Consider the following 25,808-nt stretch of genomic DNA (forward strand, 5'->3'; position numbering starts at 1 on the left):
TCCATGCCGAACTTACTTCAAAGCTTCTGCTCCCGGCTACACTAGTGCCCCTAGTGAGGTTGTGAGTCAGGGGCCATTCGTCCGCAAGTTGTGGAGTTGTGCCGTCGTCTGTCTCCCGATATTCCCGATATTGCCGATATTCCCAGCCCAGTCACGGCCCTCTAACGACGGCCTGTCGGTCCCGACTCCGGTCGAGCTCCGTTCCGAAAACCTCCATGAGCCGGGACAACTTTCGTCTGTCCTCGGGGTGAATGGCCAGCCAATAACACAGCTGGTCGAAGATTCCACTGGTGGCGGCCTGCTTTTATCAGGCGACCGACTTTCCAAGCCGCCTTGACGCATTTGTCGGGCGCTCATCTTTTGAATAAATAGAGGTAAGTGCCAGTTGAGCGACGATTGCCTCCCCTCGCAACCCTTCGAGTGCCATTGAACTCTTGCCCCTGGAAAATCCATTGAAGAGAACATAGACTGTTTCTACATCGTGTCGACCTCTCTGTGGCGTAATCAGAGCCAGCCTCAGCCCAGAAAGGCCCGGTTTCGACCAGTAGCATAATGCCACAACAAAACTTGCTGGCCGCCTTGTTTTGCGCACCTCTTGCTAAGCCCAGGCGAACGCATTTCTCCCCGACTGTGTTATTTTCCCAAATCACAATGCTCCTCCTATATCAGTTGGTTACACCATTCTCTGCATTGGCGCCAGCCTGCTTGGGGTGGCAGCCCAACCTGACAATCTGCCAAAGGTGTTTGGAGTGTTTATGGAAAGAGTCTCCAGTTGGTTCTGTAAAGTCTTCATCTGATTCGTTGACATTGATGAGCGAGAGCCTTGCCATCTCCAGGCAGCTTTTATGATGCTCTTGAGGTGACCCCCAGCCCATCACAGGCACAACATTTTATATTTTAACATCCCCCATCTCATGTCCATCATTCTGAATGAGTCCTGGAAGCATTAGAATTAATTTTTCCAAGGTTCTTAGCCATTTTAGAGTAAGGGTAGCTTTTGTAAGCCTCACGTCTTCGAGCTTGCCCCTGCGAGGGATCATCACGGCAAGGGCGAATCCCTGCCCCAGCTCGATGTTTGTATCTTCAGGATCTTCTGTATTTCTGTCAGCTCTTTGAGCGTCTTGCTTCCTTCCTTTCTTCGTGCATTGAGTTTGCTTACCCCCAACACGAAATGCACCTGTTGCCCTCACTACCATCTCCTCAACATCATTGAGAGAAAGCGGGGTTTCTGTTTTCATCTTCTACAGCACTCTGTTCTTTTGGGCCTCGTTTGAGCCTGCTTCGAGCTTGCAAAACCCATTACGGCGCATGCAACCGCCCGAGCAAACGCACGCGACCAGGAGCCTCCAGTTCCAGTCGTAGACATTCCCCAACATTCTCTTCTCTTTCTCCTTCTTCTTCTCTTCTTCTCACCATCCCGTCTCTCATCTTCTCCGCGCGTCCGAACACTCCATACCTTTCTCATCCTCTCAATTTTGACATTTTCTCTCATTTTTAGGGACGCCGACTGTCAGATTTGGTGTTGGCAGCATGGCGCTCCCGCCAAACGCTAGGGGTATCGACCCTGCGATATCTCTGTTCAACCATCTCGTACTGCCAGGACAGCTTCCCGGATCTTTGGATCCTAACTTGCCCGAACTAGAGACTGAGCTTGCGGACCGTATCCTACAAGTCTCGTGTTTCATGCGAGTTAACGCGGGCGACAAGTCATCTCGGTTGTGGGAAGCCATTGGCCGTTCAATCACCAGCAGCAGGACGATTAACTCAAATGGCCGTATTGAGAGCGCAATTCTCGAAGAGGCCATGGCGAAAATGGAGCCGTCTGACTTCCTCCTCCTTCACATTCCGCGCCAGAATGCCGCTGTGTATATCTATTTTCCTTCGGAGTGAGTTATTCCAATGTGTTCTTGTTTGGTTGCATGGTTCAATGCCGTTTGCTATGGCTGCTGACATTCAATTTTATTTTCAGCTCGGAACTGGTTGGAAATGTGGTTTTCGAAGCATTCGAAGCCTCGCCACGCAACAAGGACGTGCAGGCTAGCCTAAGTGCTCTAAAATGGGAGTTTCCCGGATCTGCCGTTGCAGTCCCCATCTCGACGCTCGAAGATGAGTCGTTCAGGAAGAACCTATCGTCATTTCTCGATAACGCCTCTGTGGAGATCCCCTTAGAGTTCTCGGCGCACGCATCGAAGGCTGGCTCTCGAACCCATGAGTACCGAGATTCAGACGACCCATCCATCATCACGTCCCTACTAATGACCATTCTCGAGGGAAATGGTCGGAGGATCTCGACCAAGAAATTGTGGAAGAGGGTACGTGATGAAGTCTGTTGGGATAAAGGACCCAAGCCCTGGCGCCGCATGCCGTACTGGCTTGTTCTTCGCGTTGCATTGCAACGCTATCTCTGCCATCATCTTGGAGATGAGATCGGTCGAGTGGAGTATAAGTTCGCAGTCTGCTTATTGCTGTCCGAATTCGCGCATTCTGTCGAAGCATTCTCGGATAGCCTTGATAGAATCGCTCTCCTCCGAACCAAGCTCTGCCGGAGACTGGCGAAACTTGATATTGATAGGGCACGAAGTCAATGCCCTTCTGTTTCGGCGCATTGTGAGCTATTGTTCGGTACCGTCGGACCACGAATTGACAAAGATATCGCCTCTATCAACACCTTCATCGGAGACACCTGGTCTGGGTTCTTAGCGGATACTAGAACTCGCCTCCCTCTGCTTCAGAAGCATGCGACCCCTGGAGAGCTCAAAATGAGTCTTGATAGGAGTCGCGCTAGTTTGACGCAGATGATCGAAAACCACCGCGCTCGCACCTTAGAGCAGAATGGCAAAGACTCTGACGACCCAGTCCAAAGTCTCTCAGTGTCTCGTTCCGTCGTTGGAAATGAGTTCGCAAGAAAGCACTTGGATCTCTCAAAATTAGAAGTGCAAATTCAAGACTTGCTGGCCAACCTTGACGCCGACCATGAGACCACTTGTCGGGCAATTTCCCGGATGACCAGTCTTTACATCGAGTCTTCTCTTCCTTTATACCAAGGTAACGCCGAATTGCTCTCAGTCATGGTCCTCAACGTCATGGACCTCTGGGTCGAACTTGACAAAACTGCTTGCCTTCTCTATCCTCTCTTAAATGAGTATCACCCCATCTTCACCGCGCCAATGTTTGACGGCTTGCTTCTTCCGCGGCTGTTGGATATGATTCGTCTTCAAAAGATCCAATTGTACCTTAGACAGAGGGTCGACGCCAGTAGCCAACATCGTCACACAATCCTAGATCACCCTCGACCAGGCTGTTTTGCCGAAAGGTTTGTCGCAGACGAGCCTTTGAAGAGTTCATATGTTGGCCTTTATCAGAGCATCGAGGAATATGCCGCCGGCCGACTTGAAGAAAAAAGACGCGAATGGGAGCGTAAAACCCACGAGTATCAAGAAATGATACGGATAATAAACACCACGTCCTGCACCATCCAGTTCTTGGACAGCGCGGACTCGCGGTGGCCCAAGCCCATCCATCGCCCTTCGGAGTGCTTGCGATGTATCACAAAAGAAAAGGCCGAGGGGATACGCATTGAACTATACGAACACCCGTTGCCCTCTGACCCTTCGTTCGCAAAGGCCGTAGTTTTCGAACTTCTCCTCCCACGCTCATTTTCTTTATATCGCGATACGACATGGTTGATTATACACCGCTTGGGTACCACAGGGTCCTTAGAAACGAAGTTACCAAAGTGCACCCTTCTGGATTACGGCCCTCTGAAGAGATTCCTGAGCCAGGATACGATCCCCTCAAAGGTGACTCTTGCATCGACGTCAAAACCCTGTATGTGATGCTCTAATATATCAAATCTCTATATCCCATATTTCTCTTGCTCGGAAGCTAACACTCTCTCCAGTTTTGAGAACGCATTACAGACACGCAAAGTTTCCTATCGAATGGGACAAAATCTGCAAGCCCAATGGCTTGACAATGGGATATTGCGATGTGACTTCGTCCACGTGGATGGGGAGGCACCGGATCGAGCCATCCTTTCACCAACATTTCAGGGTTTCTTTCCCCGAGAAGTTTCCCTGCGCACAGCTTTTACAGGCATCCCTCAGCCCTGGCGGATCCCGATCATCCTACGAGATTATGGCAAGTCAGTCGAGATGTCCGGTGGGTCTCAACATGAATGAATTTCTAGCTCTCCAAAGCATATCCTCAGGCGAGTCCCGACGATGGATGTCTATCTTAGTCGAGTTAGGTTCTACGAATTTGAACTTCTCGAGTGAGGCCACCGCCAGCCTTGTCACTTACTTGGCTGTCCAGGCTGGACCTGCTCATGGGACAGATGAGCCCTACCGCGCTCTCCACGGTATCTTTCGAGACGAAACCTTCGGAGAAGCCCTTGCGAATCAGCTATCCTCTAGGTTGGATACTATGGTTTCCAACTGGAGAGAGGTTTATCTGATGGAGTTGGTTATTTCCTTGGCCCTTCGACTGTTTGAGCTCGCTGTTTCACGCGAGAAAGCTGCCCAACTCATCCTAAGAGCGAGGTCTATCTGCCTCAAATGGGTACGAATACTTCGAGGGGAAACATTCCGCTCGAAGACAATTGAGGCAGCTCAAAGGCTCCAACGATACACCCTCCGGGCAGCCCTTCTGTGCCGCCGTACCTTTGAAATTTGCCGTGGCTGTTCCATAATCAATGTGGACGACCTTGCCGCGTACATTGAGGCTAGCATTTCGGTAAACGACAACCTAACAAGCGAACTCGACGGGCTACCGGAGCCGCTCCAGTATGCGATTGCCAGAGATTTAAAATTGGCGTTTGACCTTGATCACTCGGTCATTACTTCCATGCTATCTCAGCCCAATGGCCTCCTGCTCGCTCTTTCTGAGATTTGGCCTGATGCCGGAGATGATGAGAGACGTATCGGAGGACCCATCACCCCATTTTCCGGGTCTTGGATCACTTGTAGTACCCCTCCTACAAGCGAACGAATTGGCCAAAGAATCAAGTATAATCACATCCAAGGTATATTACTCATTGATGACCATCCCATAAGTGTAAGTTCTATGCCGAGCTTGATATGTGTCGTTTCTCTACTAGAAACGGTTTTCCAAAACACAACTCCTTTACCGCGAAGAAATTGCAACTAATTATTTACAAGAAACTACCTGAAACTCTGGCGTACAATGCGATCCTTAAGCTGCTATTCGGAGACCAACCTCTACTCACGGCACCGTCGTGGTATAAAGGGATGAAATACGGTAGGTCTCTCCAAAACCCACACACGCGTTTTGGCCATCTTCTTGATTCCCTTTCTACACCTAGGTTGTGTAATTATGCTAACACTATATAGTGCTATGTATCACGCCCAACAGATTTCGTATCCATATCGGCTGGGAGGGTGATGAGCTTGTAGTCCTGGCTGTTGGAAGCAGCATGTCACTCCGGTTTGTGCCGGGCAAGATACTTGCGGGCGACCTCCCACAGCCCCTGATTGATGGGCATGTCCACTGGCTGTAAGACATCGTAAACCCGTCTATGATATTGTGGTTAAAGTGGTAATGGTAACTAACACTACCTCTTTTTTTTCCTTCTTTTTTTCCTCCGAATAGAGATATCCACAGAAGACTGGTCTACATAACAAAGGTAGAGCGCAAGTGGTATCCGAAGCCCAAAGACGGTTGGGTATTGGATCTCAAAGACAGCGTCTGCAGAAGACGAAGCTCAAGGCTGCTTGACCCTCGTGGATTTCTCTTTCGTCAGGTCATGAGAATTCTCTCCCCTCTTGAAGACCCGAGATACATATACCTACAGCAGCCTGAAAATGGCAACGTGGAGGCCTTCTTGACACGGCACCATATGAAAATCTGCGTGGGCCGAAGCTATTACCTCTACTTTCCTCAGTTGAAAAGTGAGGTTGATCCGAATCAAGATGCCGGGACATGGTACGGCCTCACAAGTAAGCTCGTCTTACGTGATGTTCGAGATCATTCGAAGAGGTCCGTTCTTGTCCCCTTTGGGGAAATGAGGCAGAAGCGACACAAGGGCCATGTCCTCATTGAAATTGCCTCGATGGGCGAATTCGGGAGATATTTTATCAATCGAACTCTCGGCAGGATGGATTGTGCTGCGGAACCTCGACTCATATACACGAAAGCTCTTCTCCATGCCGCCACCTCCTTCATCCTCCCCGATCCTTTAACCAATCATACAGGTACAGAGGAGGCACTACGTTGGCTCGAGGCAGGAATATGTCAACCCTGGGCACCTTTATCGCAGAACCTGGCACGCATTCTTAAGAAAATTGCGGATCTCTCTCCACAGAGGACATACTACCCTGCTCATCTGGCTGAGATGAAGGTGGATTCATGGAACCCTGCCTTGACTCCAACAATCCAGCATGAGGCTCTACGACCGCTCGCCCTCGCGATTTTGCAACGCTCAAGAAACTTACAAACGCTTTCATCTGTGGCACCCAACGAATTGGCCCAGGAAGAACCATTACTTCAGTCACACCATTCCCACCTGGATAGTCGAGCATTGCGCAGACGACTGGTATACGAACGTCCCTTAGGAATCGAAACGCTAGAGAAACAAAGCTCAGTCCTTGATCGCGCTTATGAGACTCGCCATCGGATTCTTGACAAGTGTGTCAGGCGTCGGAATACTCAAGAAATCGTTCATCTCATCCGTAACCGACCCTCCAAAATCAAGACCCCGCAGGATCTCGCGGACTACTTGTCAAAATCGGATACAATTGGCGGCCGTAACTCTTCTATTGAAGATATGGCACTCAGTGATCGGCTTGGAATCGATCTAAGGAAACACTGGGGGTCCCTGGTAGATCTTGCAAGGGAATCCACTAATCCGTTCACACTCATGTTCAAGCTTGCCCCAATGGCGTACAACAGAGAGGCCGACATGGAACTGGCGAGAACGGTGGCGGCATTCGCAATATTTGACGAGCTGAAAAGGATCGAAGCTCCAGACTGGCCTGAGTATCATAACTTCAAACCAGGGAAAGAACCTGATCTCAACTATCTTCTAGAAATGGTTCAGCCATATCGCCAGCCCCTCCCTACCACCGATGTTGACGTACTCGAGAACCTCGCCAGTGGAAAGCAGCGCCGAAAAGCTCAGAAGGAGGCCGATGCTCATCGAAGAAGAGTTGATGAAGACTGTAAGAAGTTTGTGACACTTCTGATGGAGCAGTGGCCTTGCTTACAACCAAGGATCCCCAATCCTGACAAGGATCTACTCCTAGACGTTGAGCAAGCTTACCGGGCCATTTCGCTGGAATGGATATCTCTCTACCAAAACAGAGATTTTTCGAACTACCTGGTGGAAGTTCAGGCCGTACTAAACCAGCGAAGAGCGGAGGATGTGTTCGAACCCGAACAGTTCATCCCCGTCGATGAGTATATAAGGGAACGCACAAGAGGCGGCGAGGTCCTGTCACTTATTGATCTACTCCGAAAGCCTTTTAAGCCTCCTATGTCGCCGAAAGAACTAGCTCCGAGCGGTACCACACCTCTAACATGGCAACAAGTCCTCGGAAAGCACAACCGCACTTCTCCACACACCCGGCGGCACATTCCTTCACCGCAAAAGAGGTACTTCACGCCTTCGGCATCTAGAGCTGGAGTTATGCCGAAACCCAACTATGAGTCCCTCAATGAACTCCAGACCATTGCTACTCGCCTCTGTGCATCCGGGTCGAGGGTTCGTCAACGATATGGCGAAGATTTAGCGCAAAGTATTCGGGGTTTCCGCTACCGAGTACATGAAAACTCGAACCATGGAGGGCGGTCAGTTCAAACCAATGGCGGTGCTGGCGACCCATTTTCCGAAGTAGATACACAGTTTCGCTCCATTCAGACATCATTCGAAACCCCAGATGCCTCACTTACTTCGCCCCAAATTCGGTGGCTCAAGGCAGGACACCTCTGGCCTGCTATAACCCAATGCACTCTCCTGGGATACCTAAGATCGGAAGAATCAATGAAACTTCTGCATCAGACAATGAAATCTGCCTTAGTTGGCTATGGTATCTTGATTACCAAGTGCCAACGGGAGCTCCGTATCCACAGTTACTTGGGCTATAACAGCCACCGAGCGAGTGAGGAAGAGGCCAATATCGGCCATACTAACTGGAGCCCCGAACAGCATCCGTACTGGTTACTCTTGGAGATCGAGGCCGATGTTCTCATTCGACCGGACCAAGTCGATGTCGCCTTGGCTACAATTAACCCCGCTTCAGGAGAAAACTCCGTTTTGCAGATGAACATGGGACAGGGTGCGTATCAAGTGGATATGTCCGAGCAGAGAGAGACCAGATACACTAACTCCATTCCTAAAGGGAAAACTTCGTGCATTATTCCCATGGTTTCGGCGGCCCTTGCTGACAAGCGTAACCTCGTCCGAATCATTGTTCCGAAGCCTCTACTCCAACAGACGGCTCAGATCTTGCAATCACGACTTGGAATCTTCCTTAACAAACGGCTGGGTTATGTACCTTTTTCAAGGAAAACTCAAACAGATCGGGATACCATAACTGCCTTCTTCAAGTTCCACAAAGACATCCAAGAGAGCAGGGGTGTCATGATCTGTCTACCCGAGCATAACCTATCCTTCATGCTGAGTGGGCTCCAGAGACTCTTAGATGGAAAATTGGCGGACGCAGAACGTATGATTAAGATCCACCGATGGTTCGGAACCGTCTGTCGCGATGTGCTGGACGAGTCCGATTATACCCTAGCGGTCAGGACCCAGCTTATCTACCCGTCCGGCACACAAATGACGGTGGATGGTCACCCTCACAGGTGGAAAATCGTCCAAGCCCTGCTTCGCCTAGTCGACTTGAATCTTCACGACCTAGCGAGAGAGTATCCTCACTCCATCGAAGTGTACCGCGGCCACCAGCGAGGGTTCCCATTCCTGTATTTTCTTCGCCGCGATGTGGAGGATGAATTAATCAATCGACTTATCGCCGATGTCCTCAAAAGAGGCAGTGCGCTGCTTCCCATGGACGACCTTGCGACAACGGAACGTCATGCTGTCGAAGAATTTCTGAGATGTACCAATGTCAAAAAGGCAAGTGTCAAGGTAGTCCGTGGACTCTTCCGGGACAAACCAAGCGTCCGCCACGCCATTTACCTCCTACGCGGTCTCTTGATCGGACGCATCTTGATCATGACGCTCAAGAAACGGTGGAACGTACAATATGGATTGCACCCTAGCCGGGATCCCATTGCCGTGCCGTTTTATGCCAAGGGCGTGCCGAGCGATCAGTCAGAATGGGGCCACCCCGACGTCGCCATTCTGTTCACCTCCTTGTCGTTTTACTATGGCGGACTCTCAATGCCACAGTTGAAGCAGGCTCTAGAGCAGGTTCTCAATTCCGACGATCCGTCAATCGAGTATGAGAAGTGGATCAACGGATGCGAGAACTACCCTGGCTCCTTGAAGAGCTGGAACTCGATTAACGTGGAGGACGAGGTTCAGCTGCATCAAGTCTGGAATGCACTACGGTACAAGACTGCGGTGATCGATTACTTTATGAATACTTTCGTTTTCCCGCGGCATGCAAAGCAGTTCAAGGTGAAATTGCAATCCAATGGTTGGGATATCCCCGTCTTTCCACCTCCTTCGGGACAGCATGAGAATTCGAGTACAAGGTCCAAGGCGAAGGCGTTGAGCACCGGATTTAGTGGTACTAATGACAACCGAAATATGCTTCCTCTCAACATCAAGCAGGAGGACCTTGCTCGTCTGTCTCACACAAACGCCGAAGTGATGACATATCTGCTGCAGCCAAGATCCCGGGAGTGCGTTATGGCCTGTGATGCCGACGGAAGGCGGCTGACGGAAACCGAAATCTTGGAGCTGATGTCTAATCTGAAAATAAGAGTGTTGATCGATGCTGGCGCCCAAATCCTAGAGATGGACAACAAGACGCTCGCTCAGAAGTGGCTGGAGATCGATACCTCTGCCGACGGCGCTCTCTACTTTGACAACGACCGGCCCCTTGTCATAACCCGGTCCGGAGCAGTAACCCCACTGCTTGCCTCGAATTTTGCAGATGACATGGCCAAATGTCTAGTATACCTTGACGAGGTAAGCGTGGCAGGTGGATGAACGGCTTTGATCATGATTCTCAACAGGGGCTGACTTACTTTTGTTTTCCAGGCCCATACAAGAGGAACAGACCTAAAGCTTCCGCCAACCGCCTGCGGTGCCTTGACTTTGGGACTCGGCCAAACCAAGGATCATACGGTACAAGGTAAGTAATGACCGCTTTATACTCATACGGCCTGCATCATGGTGATAGGTTTCAAGTTGTTCTAACGAGCGACAAATAGCGGCGATGCGACTTCGGCAGCTAGCGACGACTCAATCCATCAAGTTCTTTATTCCCCCAGACGTATACCAAAGTATCGCCGACTTGAGGGGAAAGTCAGTCAATATAGACTCCCTAGACGTGTAAGTATTCCTTTTTCCTTCCTATTCATCGAGATAGCGTCTGTCATCCGTTCTATTGCGCATTTGCTAACAAGCCACCAGACTTGTTTGGCTCATCCACAACACATGTGACGGCATAGAACAGCTCCAACCGCTTTACTACTCCCAAGGACAAGCATTCTGCACCCGGATGCAGGCATCTCTGGACAACCCCGATTTCCTCAGCAATGGAGAACAGAGGGCCAAGTTCATTTCGGCAATACGACAGGATGAGCTTCAGACCTTACAGCAATTGTACGAGCCAAAGCAGCGTCCGAAGATAACACAAGGCACACAAGCTCGCGACTGCAGACTCAAGGGGTTCGTCGAAGAGCTAGAAGCCCGACGGGCTGCGTTTCAGGACACTGGTCAGGCTGTGCACTCGTCTGCACTCCAGGAGGTCGAGCAAGAACGCGAGGTGGCATTCGAAGTCGAAGCAGTTCGACAGCTGAAGAAACCGATCAACTATCCGGCATTGTCATTCAGAGGCTTGAGTGAAGAACTCAAGAAATTTGTGGAAACCGGACGGTTACCGGCAGCTCCGAGCAGTGTGATGGGCATGCTCGACGCCATCTCGAAGACTCACTTGGGAGCTAAATTCCAGGTAATTCAGCCCGGCCGTCCATCAAAATTGTTCGTCTCTATGGAATACAATCGAACAGTCCAAGGACAAGCTAGTTTGGCGATTGATAACTTCCTGGTACGTATACTTCCATTCCGGTGGTAGAACGCAGAATGTGACTGACATGTCTGCGATAAAAACAGCGGCCCGTTAACTGGGTTCTATGGGGTGTGGAGTCCAAGGTGGCCGTGATCATAATCCCCGAAGAAGCCGAAGCCATTATCCCTCTCTTGAGAAAACTGGAAAGATCGCGCCGACCTCCTCCAACGCACTTGCTCACCTATTCTGCACCGGTGACGCGGAAGATGATCGAGTTTGATACCATGAAATTCTTCGCCATTCCACCCATGCCTCTAGAGTGGGAGGGACCGCATTGGTTGAAGACTCAACTGGGAATCTTTTCTGGCAGGCTTTATTTCGAGTGGAGCGAGTTTGGGCACATCTGCGAGTTCTTAGGCATCGTTCACAACGCCGAAGAACAAGTCGGGTCTAGCGGGCAAGCAGCGGATTCCAACGACTGCAGTGCGGATCCGGTGATCAACAAGGAGAATAGGAGGTTTACAAAGCGGCCGCTCACTTTCTTGCAGGAGTGGTTGGCGCTACGACGTCGCGGTCAGGACTTCATACATACGCCCATGGGCTTTGTCACACAGGGGAAGTCGCTGTATGAGGACCACGCGTTCTTCAAGCACTATGAGCCTCCGAAGGAAGAGGATTTCGAGTTTCCACTCGCAGGGGACCAGGAGGGTGGCTCGGAGGATGACAGCGATGATGTGATTTCGGACGATGGATATATACAGGGCGAGGAGGTAGGGGTCGTTCCCGATCATCTGCCCACAGGTGCCTACGATGGAGTTGAGGGGAGAAGTTAGGTAGGGGCAAAGGTTGATTGTGTTGTACTATAATGCCATGCATGTTCTATTGGTAAATTTAAGGGATCTATTGAGTGTCCCCCCATTTCACTGCTCGCTGCGTACACATATTGTTCAAGTCTCACAGTCTGAGCCTCTTGTCTCCACCGACTTAAACGAGATTCATAATCAAATGGCTCACCGCGGCCATTAAACCCTCGGATTCTGCCTACTTCCTCTTGGCCAATGCAAGGAACATGTTCGTGTTCACTCCGCCAGGCCGCTTGACGACATCTTCGGGGATATGCGACTTCTCGCCAACGACGATGTAGTACGCCGTGCTGATGTCACATCCCGCTGCCTCCAGCATGTCAAGGACCTTTCCGGAAGATAGCACCTCCGTGTTGATGGTTGCGTGCGCCTCGGGTTTTTCTTCATGCTCGTGGCCATGGTGATGGTGATGGTGGTCTCCGCGATGGTGGTGGTGACCGTCGCCGTGGTGGTGGTGGCTATGACCCTTGGGCGGCCAAGCCCCGTTTGGAACCCAGTCCGTAATGGCGATGGTTCCGCCGGGTCGCAGGCGACTAACAATGGCACGAAGCGTCTCTCCTGCATCTTCGAAGTGGTGAAGAGCCATGCAGGTGACGGCAAGATCGAACCCGGACCAATCCGGACCCTGGAGGGCCTCGGATGGTGATAGGATGTTTCCTTCAACGGCGGACATGGTAGAAGGTGGGAGGTTAGCCTCCTTGGCGCGCTCGTTGTACTTGGTCACCATTCCAGGGGCGATGTCGATGCCACGGATGGTATCGACATAGGGGGCTAGGGACTAAAGATATCATGGTGTAAGTCAAACACGGATTCCATTGAGGGGTTGGGACGAGGTACTTAACCCATGAGGCGAGACCGTTTCCGCATGCGTAGTCTAGCATCTTTACGGGGGATTCTCTAGGCGTGTCCTTGCTGAGGCCGAGTTGGGTGGCGTGCTCGCGGAGGATGCGGGTGGTGAGGTTGGCGATGGGTTTGATCCATTCTTGGGCGAAGGCCTGGTCGGCTTTTTCGCTGCGATTGAGTTAGACGTGCGTTTTCTCTATATGTCGAATTATGAAGAATTGGGATGAGATTAATTGTTTCCGGAAAGGGATTGACGGGAAATCCATACTCCCAGTAGGCCTTGTTGATGTCGGACAGGGACTTGGTAGCTTGCTCGGCCATGGTGGATGGTGGGTGCGGCTCTATCAACTAGGGATCAATGGCAATATTTGGGTAATTGTAATAATTTAGTATTTGTAGATGGATTAATTCTTCGTGATTGATGGTTTAGGAACGATTAGAGTCTCCTTCAGACACGAACGAGGCATTCCTGCTCTTTTATACATGGTCCAGAAACATCTGATGTTGTGGGAGACTTTTGGGCTGCTCGGCCACTTTCACGGAGACTTTGCCATTTCGATTGATTCCATCTACAATTAAGAACCCATCCAGATCGATTCTCTTTTTCAAGACTTACGTGCTACCATGGTCATCAGGGTGTGTCTAGATAGTAATATTGTTAATCCTGTTGTTCTGTGCAAATGCTAAAATGCTTTGGTATATGCAAGCATCAATGATATATACATCTATAGTTTTCTTGTATAGGATAATGCCGCCTCCGTAAAGTGTTTTGGATGGATCCATCGATCCATCGCCAAGTCTATAGATTGCGCTGTTTCCGACCTTGACCAAGTTCATACATCATCCATTCATAAACTGCCCACTGTACAGCATTGACCATAAAAGCTCGGACACTGCAGATCGTGAGCCCTCGAAAGAAGACATTCATCCCACCTTCCCGATATGCGAGTTTCGCGGCATGAATGGCGCCGTACCGTTGTGGCTTCTTCTGCTGGAGGGCGCCATCTTGTGATTCTATATTTGAGGATGTCGCCGATAGCAAAGGAGCCCTCTCCGAGCTCCGAGCTGCTACAAGCGGCTGAGTCTGGACCCGTGTTTTTATGACGTCGAGAGGGAAGATGCTGGCCCACGTGGCGATGCCGGCTAATCCGCCGCACAGCAGCACCTTGGTAGCCTCCTTCGCAAGCGTCGATTCGCCCTTGTCAAGTCCGGAAAAGGTCTCGGTGCACAACTCGTAGGTCCAGAAGTAGAACCCGTAGCCTATACTGTCCCTCAATGCGGTAACAACGCCGCCAAGATAGAGGCCTCTGAGACCCTCGGTCCTCCAGGTCTGTTTGGCGATGGCCCAGCTTGATACGCGCGGGGTCGCCGTCTGGGCGCGGCATTTGATCAGCTCGGTCGGGGTGCTGACGACCCAGGTCGCCAAGCCTCCGACGGCGCCAGCGATCCACGCTGACCAGAGACTCTTCTTCGTCCCGAAGGCTTTGTTCAGGGCAGCTTCTGAGCGGTTGTAGGAGACAAATAGGAGAGCATTTAGCGCCCCGTATCCCAGGATTGGCGCGGCGGTGCCGGAGACGAGCGACGAGGTGCTCTGGAATTGGCTTGCGTAGGACGAGGCACTCTGGACGGCGATGACGTCCTTGGCCTGCAACCGGACTTTAATGAGGTCCAAGGGGTTGCCGATGATGATCCCTACGGCCCCACTGACGTAGCCGGACCAGAAGTCGGCCGACATTTCCGCGGTCCGTAGTGGGATCGCCCACGCTTACCTAGTCCAGTGCGCCCCTCCAAGTTTCCCTCCTTCCAACAGCAGCAAAGAAGGATTCCCGAACGAACGGGAGGCTCGTCCGCGGAAAACCGTCGCCCTCTTTCTTCCCCCCTCTTTCTTTTTCTTTTATTATTTTCTTGCGAGGAATTGCGCGCCTTTTTTTCTTTTCTTTTGTTTTTATAGAGCGCGAAGCCTCTTGCGCTCAGCGTAGGTTAGAGCAGACAGGACGCCGAGGTAGACACACCCCCAAGCGGCACCATAGAAGCGGAAGATGCTCTTGTGGCCGAGGACAGAAGGGTCGAGGCGTCGAAAGTGCGTTAGGTAGCGCCAGTGGGCGAAGTGACCCAGGACGGTGCCGCCGACGATGGAAGAGCGATACTCTGCGAGGAGGAGTTGCAATTGAGGGGTCGTGGGCGCCGCAGAGAGGGCAACCGAGGGGACGGCAGAAGTCGGGACTGACATTGCGAGTTCCGGAGGGATTGGAGAAAATGTCGCAGAAATTTTTGGAGGGGATTTTCCTTGTGATTTTGATTTTTGATTTCTTTCTGTCTTGTTTGAGTAAAGCGCCAAGTCTTGATGTGGGTGTAGTGCAGTGATGTGCAGTTCCTGGATGTGGGCGGAAACTGGAATGCGAATGGGATTCTCTTCACTGAATTCTCAAGAGAGGACAAGCCGGGAAATATAGGCAGATGGAATATGGGAATAATAAATAAATGGATCAATGGGAAAAGAAGGAGGGAATTAGGAATGAGGAGAAGAGATTTCCTGGAGCGAGGCGAAGAAGAAATAAATATCCGGGCTGCCGCTGCCAAGTTTTCAGTTTTCACGAGCCGCTTGTAAGTCGAGGACTGCCGCGGATTTAGTTTTACATCGCAGAGTCTAATAGCCGGGCTGAACGAAGCACGAAATAGCTGTAACTGTAACGCTCCACGGTCCACGCGGTCCACGCAGCACGTTCCTTCCAATGGATGGATACGAAGCGATATCAAATCAAATTCAAATGCTTTAGATGAATCCAGTGGAAGGACCGGGATTTCCTACATTGCGGAGCATTATCGGAGTGTTGACGCCACCGCTCCCTCCCTTTCCGGAAAAGGTGGAAGTTCGTTTTGAGTTTGCAATTGGTCCCTTTTGGATTTTTCTTTTTTTCCTCTCTTTTCTTTTTTTTTTTTTTTCTTTTGCCCCGGCATTCGTCGATCGCCGGTTCGGATTTGGCTTGAGAAGCTTCTTGTCCTAATTGGAGTGACGCTAGGAGATCCAAGCCAGATCTAATGTAACGGTGCTTAGTCACCGCCAGGGACATTGGCGTTGAGTCGTTGATGAAGTACACAGGTACGAAGCACATCGCACATCCTCGATGACCCCGGCTTGGGCCCTCGATGGATATGCATCAATTGATCTCAACAATTGAACCTTGGCCTGGCTCTGAGATTATGGATGTTAACAATGCGCATCTCCCCCTCGCTTCAAAGTACAAGAGAAACTTTGTCCTGATAGCAGCGATTATTATATGCTCGCCCTGACTGAAACGTATACATCCCATCCTGATTCATGGTGATGGAGTGCGGCCAATTCCGATTGCTTGAGGCCGTGCTGTATCAATCTGCAAGACAGTGTAAAGGTCGCATTCCAGGTCTCCTTTGGATCCTTGCAGGTCACGACAGGGAAAGGTGAACAGAAAATAATCGAGGTTTGCCTCACTAGATTTCAAACAATATCTCATCAGTTCGCCAGCGCATTGATGATAGTGCACAAAGTAAACGGATTAACATCACCCACAGGGTATTTCAATATCAGTTGGTTCGTCTTCTCCCTCTTCACAAATACGCAAGTGCCATGACGGCGTCTCGGACAGCAGTGCGGCGATTCTCCAGTCTAAAACCAACAGCCTTCCTCCCGTCGCCTTCAGCCTCATGTTTCGGGTGCCGAATGCGGATGGCTTCGTCATGGTCGCTCAGCGGCCTTACCGCCAAGCTGGGGCTGTTTTCGACGGCGCGTCCACGATCTGAACCGCGAACCTTTCCCTCTCAAGGATTTGATCTCATCGACAAAGACCGCCCCATGGAGGAAGAGGGACTGCCGGGATACAAGTCCGGACATTTCTATCCAGTTCGCTTGGGCGAAGTGTTTAACAACCGGTTTTCAAATTGTAACCAAACTGGGCTACGGCTCTTCATCTACAATATGGCTTGCGCGTGACCTCGAGTGAGTACGATGCTAATGTTGAGGGTCGTGATGATGATGATTAGTTGACCCTCCAAATGTAGAAATCACCAGTATGCAGCCCTCAAAATCCACGTACATAATTCCCTCCACCACCGTGAGTTGCCTTTTTATGAGCACTTGAACAAAGTCCTGCCTAGCAGACATGTGGGCGCTGGTAAGATCAGGAGGCTCCTGGACTCTTTTGAAGTCGTCGGTCCTCATGGAAAACATATTGCGCTCGCTCTCCAAGCTTCGCAAATGAGCCTCGGTGATCTGAATGCCGTGTTCATGGATGGACGTGGCTTTGATGAGGATTTCGTCAAGGCTGCTATCAAGGAGCTCCTAGAGGCCGTCGAGTTCCTTCATACAAAGGTACAAGCGGTGCATACTGGTAAGTAACACTTCTCCCTCTCACTCTTCTTTCTTGTAAATACATCCTCGTAGACTATAGATTGTGTTGTCAAGACTGATCGGTGGGGACCAAAATAATCAGATATACATCCGGGAAACCTCCTCCTTGGCTTAGACGATAACTCTCTTTTCAAAACAATGGAAGACACCGAGCTTTCCAGTCCCGTTCCCCGCAAAGAACTCTCAGACCGAACTATATACTTCTCTCGTCTCATGAAGCCGAAATTCGGCCCACTCCTTCTCTCCGACTTTGGAGAGGTGAGAGTGGGACCTGGTCCTCATGCTGGAGACATCATGCCGATCCAGTACAGAGCCCCCGAATGCCTCCTATGGATCCAATGGAGTTACCCTGTCGATATTTGGAGTGTCGGACTCACTGTAAGTCGAACACCGCTTACAATTGTAGCGCTTCATTGTGTTCCTCCCAGTTGACATGCTCACAATCGCTAGGCGTGGGATCTCCTCGAAGATAAGACGCTGTTTAGCGCCTGCAAAGAAGATGGGAGCCTTTCAGATGGGGCTCACTTCGCTGAACTCATCGCTGCCCTGGGCCCACCACCTCCTGAGCTCCTGAACCGGCATCACAAGAGAGCGCTGGAGTACTGGGATAAAAACGGTATGCCTGTCGATGAATTACCTATTTATTCCCCTTCATCCTTACCTTGGGAAATGACTAACACTTGTTTCCCTTCTTAGGTAACTGGGGAGGGTTTGTTCCTATTCCAGCAGAAAGGACCTTGAAGATGGCCGAGACGAAGCTGAAGGACAACGCCATATTTCTTCAGTTCATGCGGAGGGCCCTCGCTTGGGATCCGAGCAAGCGCCCCACTGCGAAGGAACTGTTGCAGGACCCGTGGCTGGTGAGCTAAACTCAATATATGGAATTGTCTGAAGCACATGGATCTGAAGCACATGGGCATGGACGTTTACGCATCATGTACAATATTGTAACAACGGATACTCGGTTAAATCGCATGGAATGTCTCTTCACAATGTCGTCTTCACCACTAATGGATCACGTGATACCGCGATCTTGGTGGGGTGGGATCAAGGGCCTGGAGAGAATTTGACCAATCAGACGGCATAAGTGGGGTCTCCCTCTCTCCTGAAGGTAATTCAGCAACGCGTTCTTGGTGTTTTGTTTGTCGTGCCTGCCTGGAGGTCATCACCATTTGCTGAGAGACTGTGTATGTTATGAGGCGATTAACCTAGCCACCTTAGTTTGTTCCCCAACCTATATGACACCTCCCTCTCAGCAACAGCTCCTTCGACGAGAAAGCCATTCCCTGTTTTGCTTCGTCAAGACTCCCTTCGCCAAGACTCCCTTCGCCATCAATTGTTATCACTCGATAATATGATCGTGTTTTCTACATGAATAACAATGTAGGTTCCTGTTAACGCGTCGCAGCACTGTCAAGGCACCCTCGAAACTTGTCTCGCACTCTCTTGCATCTCGCTAACAAAGATGAATCGGTGGGATTCAGGAACCAATCTACAGCATCCACCCCGAATAGGGAATCCCGGCCCGCGGGGAAATGGCCTTCCCAACAATCGCTCGACCGTCTTCATAAGCCATTCAAATGCCCTGGGTCTGCAACTCGGACGTCGACTTCGAATCGCCCAGCCCGCAAGAAGAGAAAAGTTGATTATTCCGGAGCTGACGGTGATACTTCCAACGACCAGTCCTGGACCAGCATCGAACGACTAGCACTCGCCAATCGAGATCCGAACAAGTTCCCAGTATTTCAGGTCAAGGATAAAGACACCATCTTCAGGAAGCGGTTTTCTGTGCCTTTGATCAACAAGCAGGTTGGGGGCTACAATGCGAACCGGCCGCCCCCTACACTGGGTCTTCGCCAGGGCGCCGTTTTTGTTCCCAGACCTTTACATGACCCCAGCGGCGAGTTCGCCATCGTCTTGTACGATCCCACCATACATGACAAGCCGAAGCCCAAACCTGCCGCAGAAGTTGAAGAAAAGAAGCAGGAAGCTGCGACGAAGCTCGATGCCCCTCTTGTCCACAAAAGCCTCGCCGAAATTCTTGGCATCAAGAAGAAGGTTGAAGGCGAGCATCCGCGGGTTCCCGTTGTTATTGACCCTAGGCTTGCAAAGGTCTTGCGACCCCATCAGATCGAGGGTGTCAAATTCATGTACAATTGCGTGACAGGAATGATTGATGAGAAAGCCAATGGTTGCATCATGGCTGACGAAATGGGTCTTGGGAAAACCCTCCAATGCATCACGCTCTTGTGGACCCTGCTGAAGCAGTCTCCCGATGCTGGAAAATCGACTATCCAGAAGGCAATCGTGGCTTGCCCCTCCAGTTTGGTGAAAAACTGGGCCAATGAGCTGGTCAAGTGGCTTGGTGAGGATGCCATTACGCCCTTCGCTATTGACGGAAAGGCGAGCAAGGAAGAGTTGACGCGCCAGCTTCGGCAATGGGCCATTTCGTCCGGACGCTCGGTCACCCGTCCGGTCATAATCGTGTCTTATGAGACGTTGCGTCTAAACGTCGAAGAGCTCAAACACACAAAAATCGGCCTCATGCTGTGCGATGAGGGCCATCGGCTGAAGAATGGTGACAGCCAAACTTTCAGTGCACTAAACAACCTTAACGTGACCCGCCGTGTCATCCTCTCGGGAACGCCGATTCAAAACGATCTATCAGAGTACTTTTCGCTGATCAGCTTTGCCAACCCAGATCTCCTTGGTTCTCGCCTCGAGTTCCGAAAGAGATTCGAGATACCCATTCTCCGGGGTCGTGACGCTGATGCATCAGAGTCCGAACGAAAAAAAGGAGACGAGTGCCTGAGCGAACTTCTGGGAATCGTCAACAAGTTCATCATTCGTAGGACAAACGACATTTTGTCCAAATATCTCCCGGTCAAGTACGAGCATGTCGTTTTCTGCAACCTGGCGCCGTTCCAGCTCGATCTGTACAATTATTTCATCACTAGCCCGGATATCCAAGCGCTCCTGCGAGGCAAGGGTAGCCAGCCTTTGAAAGCCATCAACATTTTGAAGAAGCTTTGCAACCATCCTGACTTGCTTAACCTGGCCGACGATCTTCCCGGCTCGGAGCAGTGCTACCCTGAAGACTATGTTCCGAAGGAATCGAGGGGTCGCGACCGAGACATCAAGCCATGGTACTCTGGAAAAATGCAAGTCCTCGACCGCATGCTCGCTAGAATTCGACAGGACACCAATGACAAGATCGTCCTTATCAGCAATTACACCCAGACCCTGGATCTCTTCGACCGATTATGCCGCGCGCGCGGTTACGGCAGCTTGCGCTTAGATGGTACAATGTCTGTCAACAAGCGCCAGAAACTTGTCGATAAATTCAACGACCCCGACGGCCCCGAGTTCGTGTTCCTCCTTAGCAGCAAAGCGGGTGGTTGCGGTTTGAATCTTATCGGCGCCAACAGATTGGTGCTCTTCGATCCCGACTGGAATCCAGCGGCCGACCAGCAGGCGCTAGCGCGAGTATGGAGAGACGGCCAGAAGAAGGATTGCTTTGTGTACCGCTTCATCGCTACCGGCACGATCGAGGAAAAGATCTTCCAGCGTCAGAGTCACAAGCAGAGCTTGTCCAGTTGCGTAGTTGATTCTGCCGAGGATGTCGAGCGCCACTTTTCACTCGATAGTCTGCGGGAGCTCTTCCAATACCGGCCCGGCACCGCATCCGATACGCATGACACTTTCAAGTGCAAGAGGTGTAAGCCCGATGGGAAGCAGTTCATTAAGGCTCCGGGAATGCTGTACGGAGATACCAGCACATGGAATCATTTTGTCAACAACGGTCTTGCTTCTATCCAGGATCTGCTGCTGAGACAGGAGACTGGGGAGAACGAGGTATCTGCTGTGTTCCAGTACATCTCGCACTGAGGCTACCTGGAAGATGGGGTGGAGTGGTTGGTGGAGTGGCGGGAGTTGTGGGAGTCGGTTGAAGAGAGTATTATATACCTAATGCATGTTAGATTTAGTTTACGACTATGATAGATCAATTGATATCAATGAAGACTTGTAGGAGCAAGACAGAATCCATCTTCACATCATTAAGATCGGATAATTGTTGTCATCTGTTCAATGTTGCTTCAAAACAGTCAAATTCGTGAGGCGGGGTGGGCTTAATTTTACAGCTGGCGGTCAGCTGTCGTGGCTAATACCCGGCTAAATACCCCTTTGAAGCAGTCGTCCCCGACTCGACTGCCCACATCCCACACTTCAGCGACATGCCACGCTGACCGAATTGAACCTTCCCCCTGCTGGCCTGGGACCTCTAAAAGTATAGCTGGTCTCTCTGGTCGCCTCTCCGCGTCACCACCTCGAGGACCGGTTTCCGCATCTCGCTCACACCTTTCTTCTTACCCAACTGTTCATGATACCGTCTTCTTAGCGGAGCGCTTCTTCTAGAGCCAAACCAGAACCTCCAGGTCGGCTCCAGCTATCCCGCCCTCCGCTGCCTGAAGCTCTGGTTCCCCACCACACACACCTACCACGATGTCGACTTCTGGTATGCTGACCAAGGTATAGAAAACCTCATGCGCAACCCTGTGCTCTAATACTTTGGGCTACTTTGTCTAACTAGAAGATCTGTGTAGTTCGAGTCCAAGTCGTCTAGGGCAAAGGGCATCGCCTTTCACCCGAAGCGGTATGCGCATTAACACGTCCCCCCTTTTTTGCTTTCCTTCCCGACGTCGTCGCCTCTAACTGTGATGCAGACCATGGATCCTCGTTTCCTTACACTCCTCGACTATACAACTCTGGGACTACCGCATGGGCACCTTAATTGACCGCTTTGAAGAGCACGATGGCCCTGTTCGATCCGTCGATTTCCATAACACCCAGCCTCTTTTCGTTTCTGGAGGTGATGATTATAAGATCAAGGTCTGGTCCTACCAGAGCCGGCGATGTCTCTTTACTTTGAATGGTCACTTGGACTACGTCCGTACCGTCGTGTTCCACCACGAGCTTCCGTGGATCTTGTCGGCGTCCGATGACCAAACGATCAGAATATGGAACTGGCAGAATCGATCACTGAGTATGTTTCCGTTGCGCCCTCTCCTATTCCCTTTAGAATATCCGATTAGAATAAGTATGCTAACGTTGCCGTCTGTAAAGTTTGCACCATGACTGGGCATAACCACTATGCCATGTGTGCGCAGTTCCACCCCAAGGAAGACTTGGTCGTCTCCGCTTCCCTCGATCAGTCCGTTCGAGTCTGGGATATCTCTGGACTGCGCAAAAAGCACTCGGCCCCGACTTCGATGTCCTTCGAGGAGCAAGTCTCCCGTGCGAACCAGAACCAGACCGACATGTTTGGAAATACCGACGCCGTTGTCAAGTTTGTTCTCGAAGGCCACGATAGGGGTGTGAACTGGGTTGCCTTCCATCCGACCATGCCGCTTATCGTGTCCGCCGGCGATGACAGGCTCGTAAAGCTCTGGCGCATGAGCGAAACGAAGGCTTGGGAGGTCGATACCTGCCGCGGGCACTTCCAGAATGTGTCTTCCTGTCTCTTCCACCCTCACCAAGATTTGATCATTTCCGTCGGCGAAGATAAGACTATTCGCGTTTGGGACCTGAACAAGAGGACCGCTGTTCAGTCGTTCAAGAGAGAGAATGATCGATTCTGGGTTGTCGCTGCCCATCCTGAAATCAACCTCTTCGCCGCCGGCCATGACAACGGTGTCATGGTTTTCAAGTTGGAGCGCGAACGTCCTGCCTCGGCCATCTTCCAGAACACCCTCCTGTATATCACCAAGGATAAACACGTCAAGTCTTACGACTTCAAGAAGAATGCCGAGAGCCCCACACTCCTCGTGCTCAAGAAGCTCGGAAACCCCTGGACACCGCCTCGGACCCTTTCTTATAACCCTGCCGACCAGTCTATTCTCGTTACTTCCCCAGCTGATGGAGGTTCCTACGAGCTTCTCAAGCTTCCTCGGGATGGTACGGGCGCTATCGACTCCACCGATTCGAAGCGTGGAAGCGGTAATTCCGCCATCTTTGTCGCCCGAAACCGATTTGCGGTATTGAACACCGCCGCGCAGACCATTGACATCAAGGATCTTTCGAACAATGTTACCCGCTCTTTCAAGCCTCCTCACGGCACCACCGACATCTATTTCGGCGGTACGGGAAATATTCTCATCATCACCCCCACGGCCGTCTATCTCTATGATATTCAGCAAAAGAAGACTATTGCCGAACTGACTGTTGCCGGCGTCAAATATGTGGTGTGGTCCAACGATGGCAGGATCGCGGCTCTTCTGAGCAAGCACAACATCACTATCGTTTCCAAGACCCTCGAGCAGCTTAGCACTCTGCACGAGACAATCCGGATCAAGAGCGCCACTTGGGATGATGCCGGCGTCCTGCTCTATTCCACTCTGAACCACGTCAAGTATACCCTTCTAAACGGCGATAACGGTATCGTTCGCACGCTCGATCAGACAGTCTACCTTGTCCGTGTGCAGGGCCGTAATGTCTATTGCTTGGATAGGTCCGCAAAGCCAAGAGTCCTCCACATTGATCCCACCGAGTACCGCTTCAAGCTCGCGCTCGTCAAGCGAAACTATGAAGAAATGCTTCACATCATCCGGACCTCGAGCCTTGTCGGCCAGTCCATCATTTCCTATCTCCAGAAGAAGGGCTATCCCGAGATCGCTCTTCAGTTCGTTCAGGACCCAACAACTCGGTTTGAGCTAGCGATTGAATGTGGCAATCTAGACGTCGCCGTTGAGATGGCGAAGGAGTTGGATAAGCCAAAGCTCTGGTCTAGGCTAAGTACCGAGGCCTTGGCTCACGGAGCACATCAAATTGTTGAGATGAGCTATCAGAAGCTCAAGCAGTTTGACAAATTGTCTTTCTTGTACCTCTGCACGGGTGACAACTCGAAGCTCGCCAGAATGGCGAAGATCGCCGAACACCGCGGCGATTATACCTCTCGATTCCATAATGCACTTTACCTCGGCGATGTGGAGGACCGCATTCAAATGCTCAAGGAAATCGATCTCTGTAAGTGCAAAAAGGAAAAAAAAAAAAAAATCAAATCCCCCCTTTTCCTGATAAACCTGCCCGTCATCGGGCACGCAACTAATACTTTTTTTCCCCCTCTCAGATCCCCTAGCATACGTGACTGCTAAGTCCCATGGACTTGAGGAGGAATGTGAGGCGATTCTTGAGGCCACTGGCCTCACGGAAGACCAGCTTTCCATCCCCAGCGTCGGTCAGGGCTTGACACCACCGAGACCTGTTGTCCCCACTTTCAAGAGCAACTGGCCCACAAAGGCGACCTCCCAGTCGTTCTTCGAAAAGGCTCTCCTTGGTCAAGTTGAAGGACTGTCCCTGGAGGATGAGGCCGCCGAGGGAGAGGCCATCGATGAAGATGACGAAGATGCGCACAAGCACAATGGCGCTGCAGCGGATATCGTTGATGATGAGGATGTTGCTGGTTGGGATATGGGCGATGATATTGTTCCGGAGCTGGAGAATGACTTTGTCAATGTGGAAAGCACAGAGGCCGTCGGTTCGGGAAGCAGCGAGGCGGAGCAATGGGCGCGCAACTCACCTCTGGCGGTTGATCATGTTGCTGGTGGATCGTTCGAGTCCGCGATGCAACTTCTTAACCGCCAGGTAGGCGCCGTGCACTTCGCGCCTCTGAAGCCGAGGTTCTTGGAGGTATACCAGGCCTCTAAGACATACCTCCCCGCGTCCTCTGGTCTGCCTGCTCTTGTCAACTACGTTCGCCGCACGATCGAGGAGGATGATCCTAGGCAGGTACTCCCCATCGTCCCTCGGGATTTGGAACATTTGGCCACAAACGATCTCCAGAGGGGTTACGACGCCATGAAAACCAACAAGTTGGAGGACGGTATCCGCTACTTCAAGGGCATTCTCCACGCGATATTAATCAATGCCGTCTCGAGCGAGAGCGAGGTTGAAGAGGCAAAGAAGCTTATCGCATCGGCAAGCGAGTATGCGGTGGCCATGTCAATAGAACTGGGCAGGAGGCAGTTGGGTACCCCCGATGAGGTTTCGAAGAACCCCCAACTTCTCAAGAGGAGCCTGGAGCTGTCTGCGTACTTTACGATCCCCAAGATCGAAGTCCCCCATCGCCAGCTTGTCTTGGGAAGCGCCATGCAGCAGGCGTTCCGTGCCAAGAACTACGGTTTGGCACTGAGCTTTGCGAACAGGATCCTCGCAAACGGCGGATCCAGCAGGATTGTTGAGAACGTAAGTACACCCAGGATTGTCCTACACACCTACCTTGAAAGGGCGAACTAACATAAGACCTTTCTAGGCGACCAAGACGAAGAGGCAATGCGAACGCAACCCCAGCGATGCTATTGAGATCGAGTTCGACCAGTTTGCGGAATTCGACGTTTGCGCGGCTAGCCACACACCCATCTACAGCGGGACTTCGTACGAGGAGTGCGCCTTTGACGGATCCAAGTACCACACCAAGTACAAGGGTCAGGTTTGCAGGGTCTGCGAAGTCTGTGAGATTGGAAAGCACGGTAGCGGGCTGAAGCTCTTTTTCTAAAGCACAAG

The 25,808-nt window shown here is 51.2% G+C and overlaps 3 protein-coding genes and 1 pseudogene across 3 annotated transcripts; 2 read left to right on the forward strand and 2 right to left on the reverse strand.

Annotated features, from left to right (window-relative positions):
- Positions 1–1,530: 1,530 nt before the first annotated feature.
- On the forward strand, positions 1,531–11,992 carry SAPIO_CDS1778 (uncharacterized protein; the record flags this gene model as incomplete). The annotated part of the gene is made up of 10 exons (XM_016784966.1): positions 1,531–1,886; positions 1,970–3,828; positions 3,902–4,144; positions 4,241–4,949; positions 5,374–5,514; positions 6,655–10,114; positions 10,187–10,280; positions 10,360–10,480; positions 10,562–11,198; positions 11,264–11,992. 10 exons carry the CDS (start codon positions 1,531–1,533, stop codon positions 11,990–11,992), a joined length of 8,349 nt encoding a protein of 2,782 aa, XP_016645263.1.
- A 208-nt stretch (positions 11,993–12,200) lies between these two features.
- SAPIO_CDS1779 (uncharacterized protein) lies at positions 12,201–14,600 on the reverse strand (the record flags this gene model as incomplete). The annotated part of the gene is made up of 5 exons (XM_016784967.1): positions 12,201–12,800; positions 12,865–13,033; positions 13,134–13,206; positions 13,482–13,507; positions 13,840–14,600. The coding sequence occupies 5 exons, from the start codon at positions 14,598–14,600 to the stop codon at positions 12,201–12,203; spliced, it is 1,629 nt and encodes a 542-aa protein (XP_016645264.1).
- A 210-nt stretch (positions 14,601–14,810) lies between these two features.
- Positions 14,811–15,095, reverse strand: SAPIO_CDS1780 (annotated as a pseudogene; the record flags this gene model as incomplete).
- Positions 15,096–16,911: 1,816 nt separating this feature from the next.
- On the forward strand, positions 16,912–25,800 carry SAPIO_CDS1781 (uncharacterized protein; the record flags this gene model as incomplete). The annotated part of the gene is made up of 11 exons (XM_016784968.1): positions 16,912–16,953; positions 17,019–17,229; positions 17,332–17,627; positions 17,700–17,865; positions 17,946–18,109; positions 18,933–21,104; positions 21,854–21,903; positions 21,974–22,293; positions 22,374–24,272; positions 24,376–25,490; positions 25,558–25,800. 11 exons carry the CDS (start codon positions 16,912–16,914, stop codon positions 25,798–25,800), a joined length of 6,678 nt encoding a protein of 2,225 aa, XP_016645265.1.
- Positions 25,801–25,808: the final 8 nt, after the last annotated feature.

The sequence above is a fragment of the Scedosporium apiospermum genome (genome assembly GCF_000732125.1).
Source record: "Scedosporium apiospermum strain IHEM 14462 chromosome Unknown SEQ_SAPIO_0077, whole genome shotgun sequence".
NCBI lineage: Eukaryota > Fungi > Ascomycota > Sordariomycetes > Microascales > Microascaceae > Scedosporium > Scedosporium apiospermum.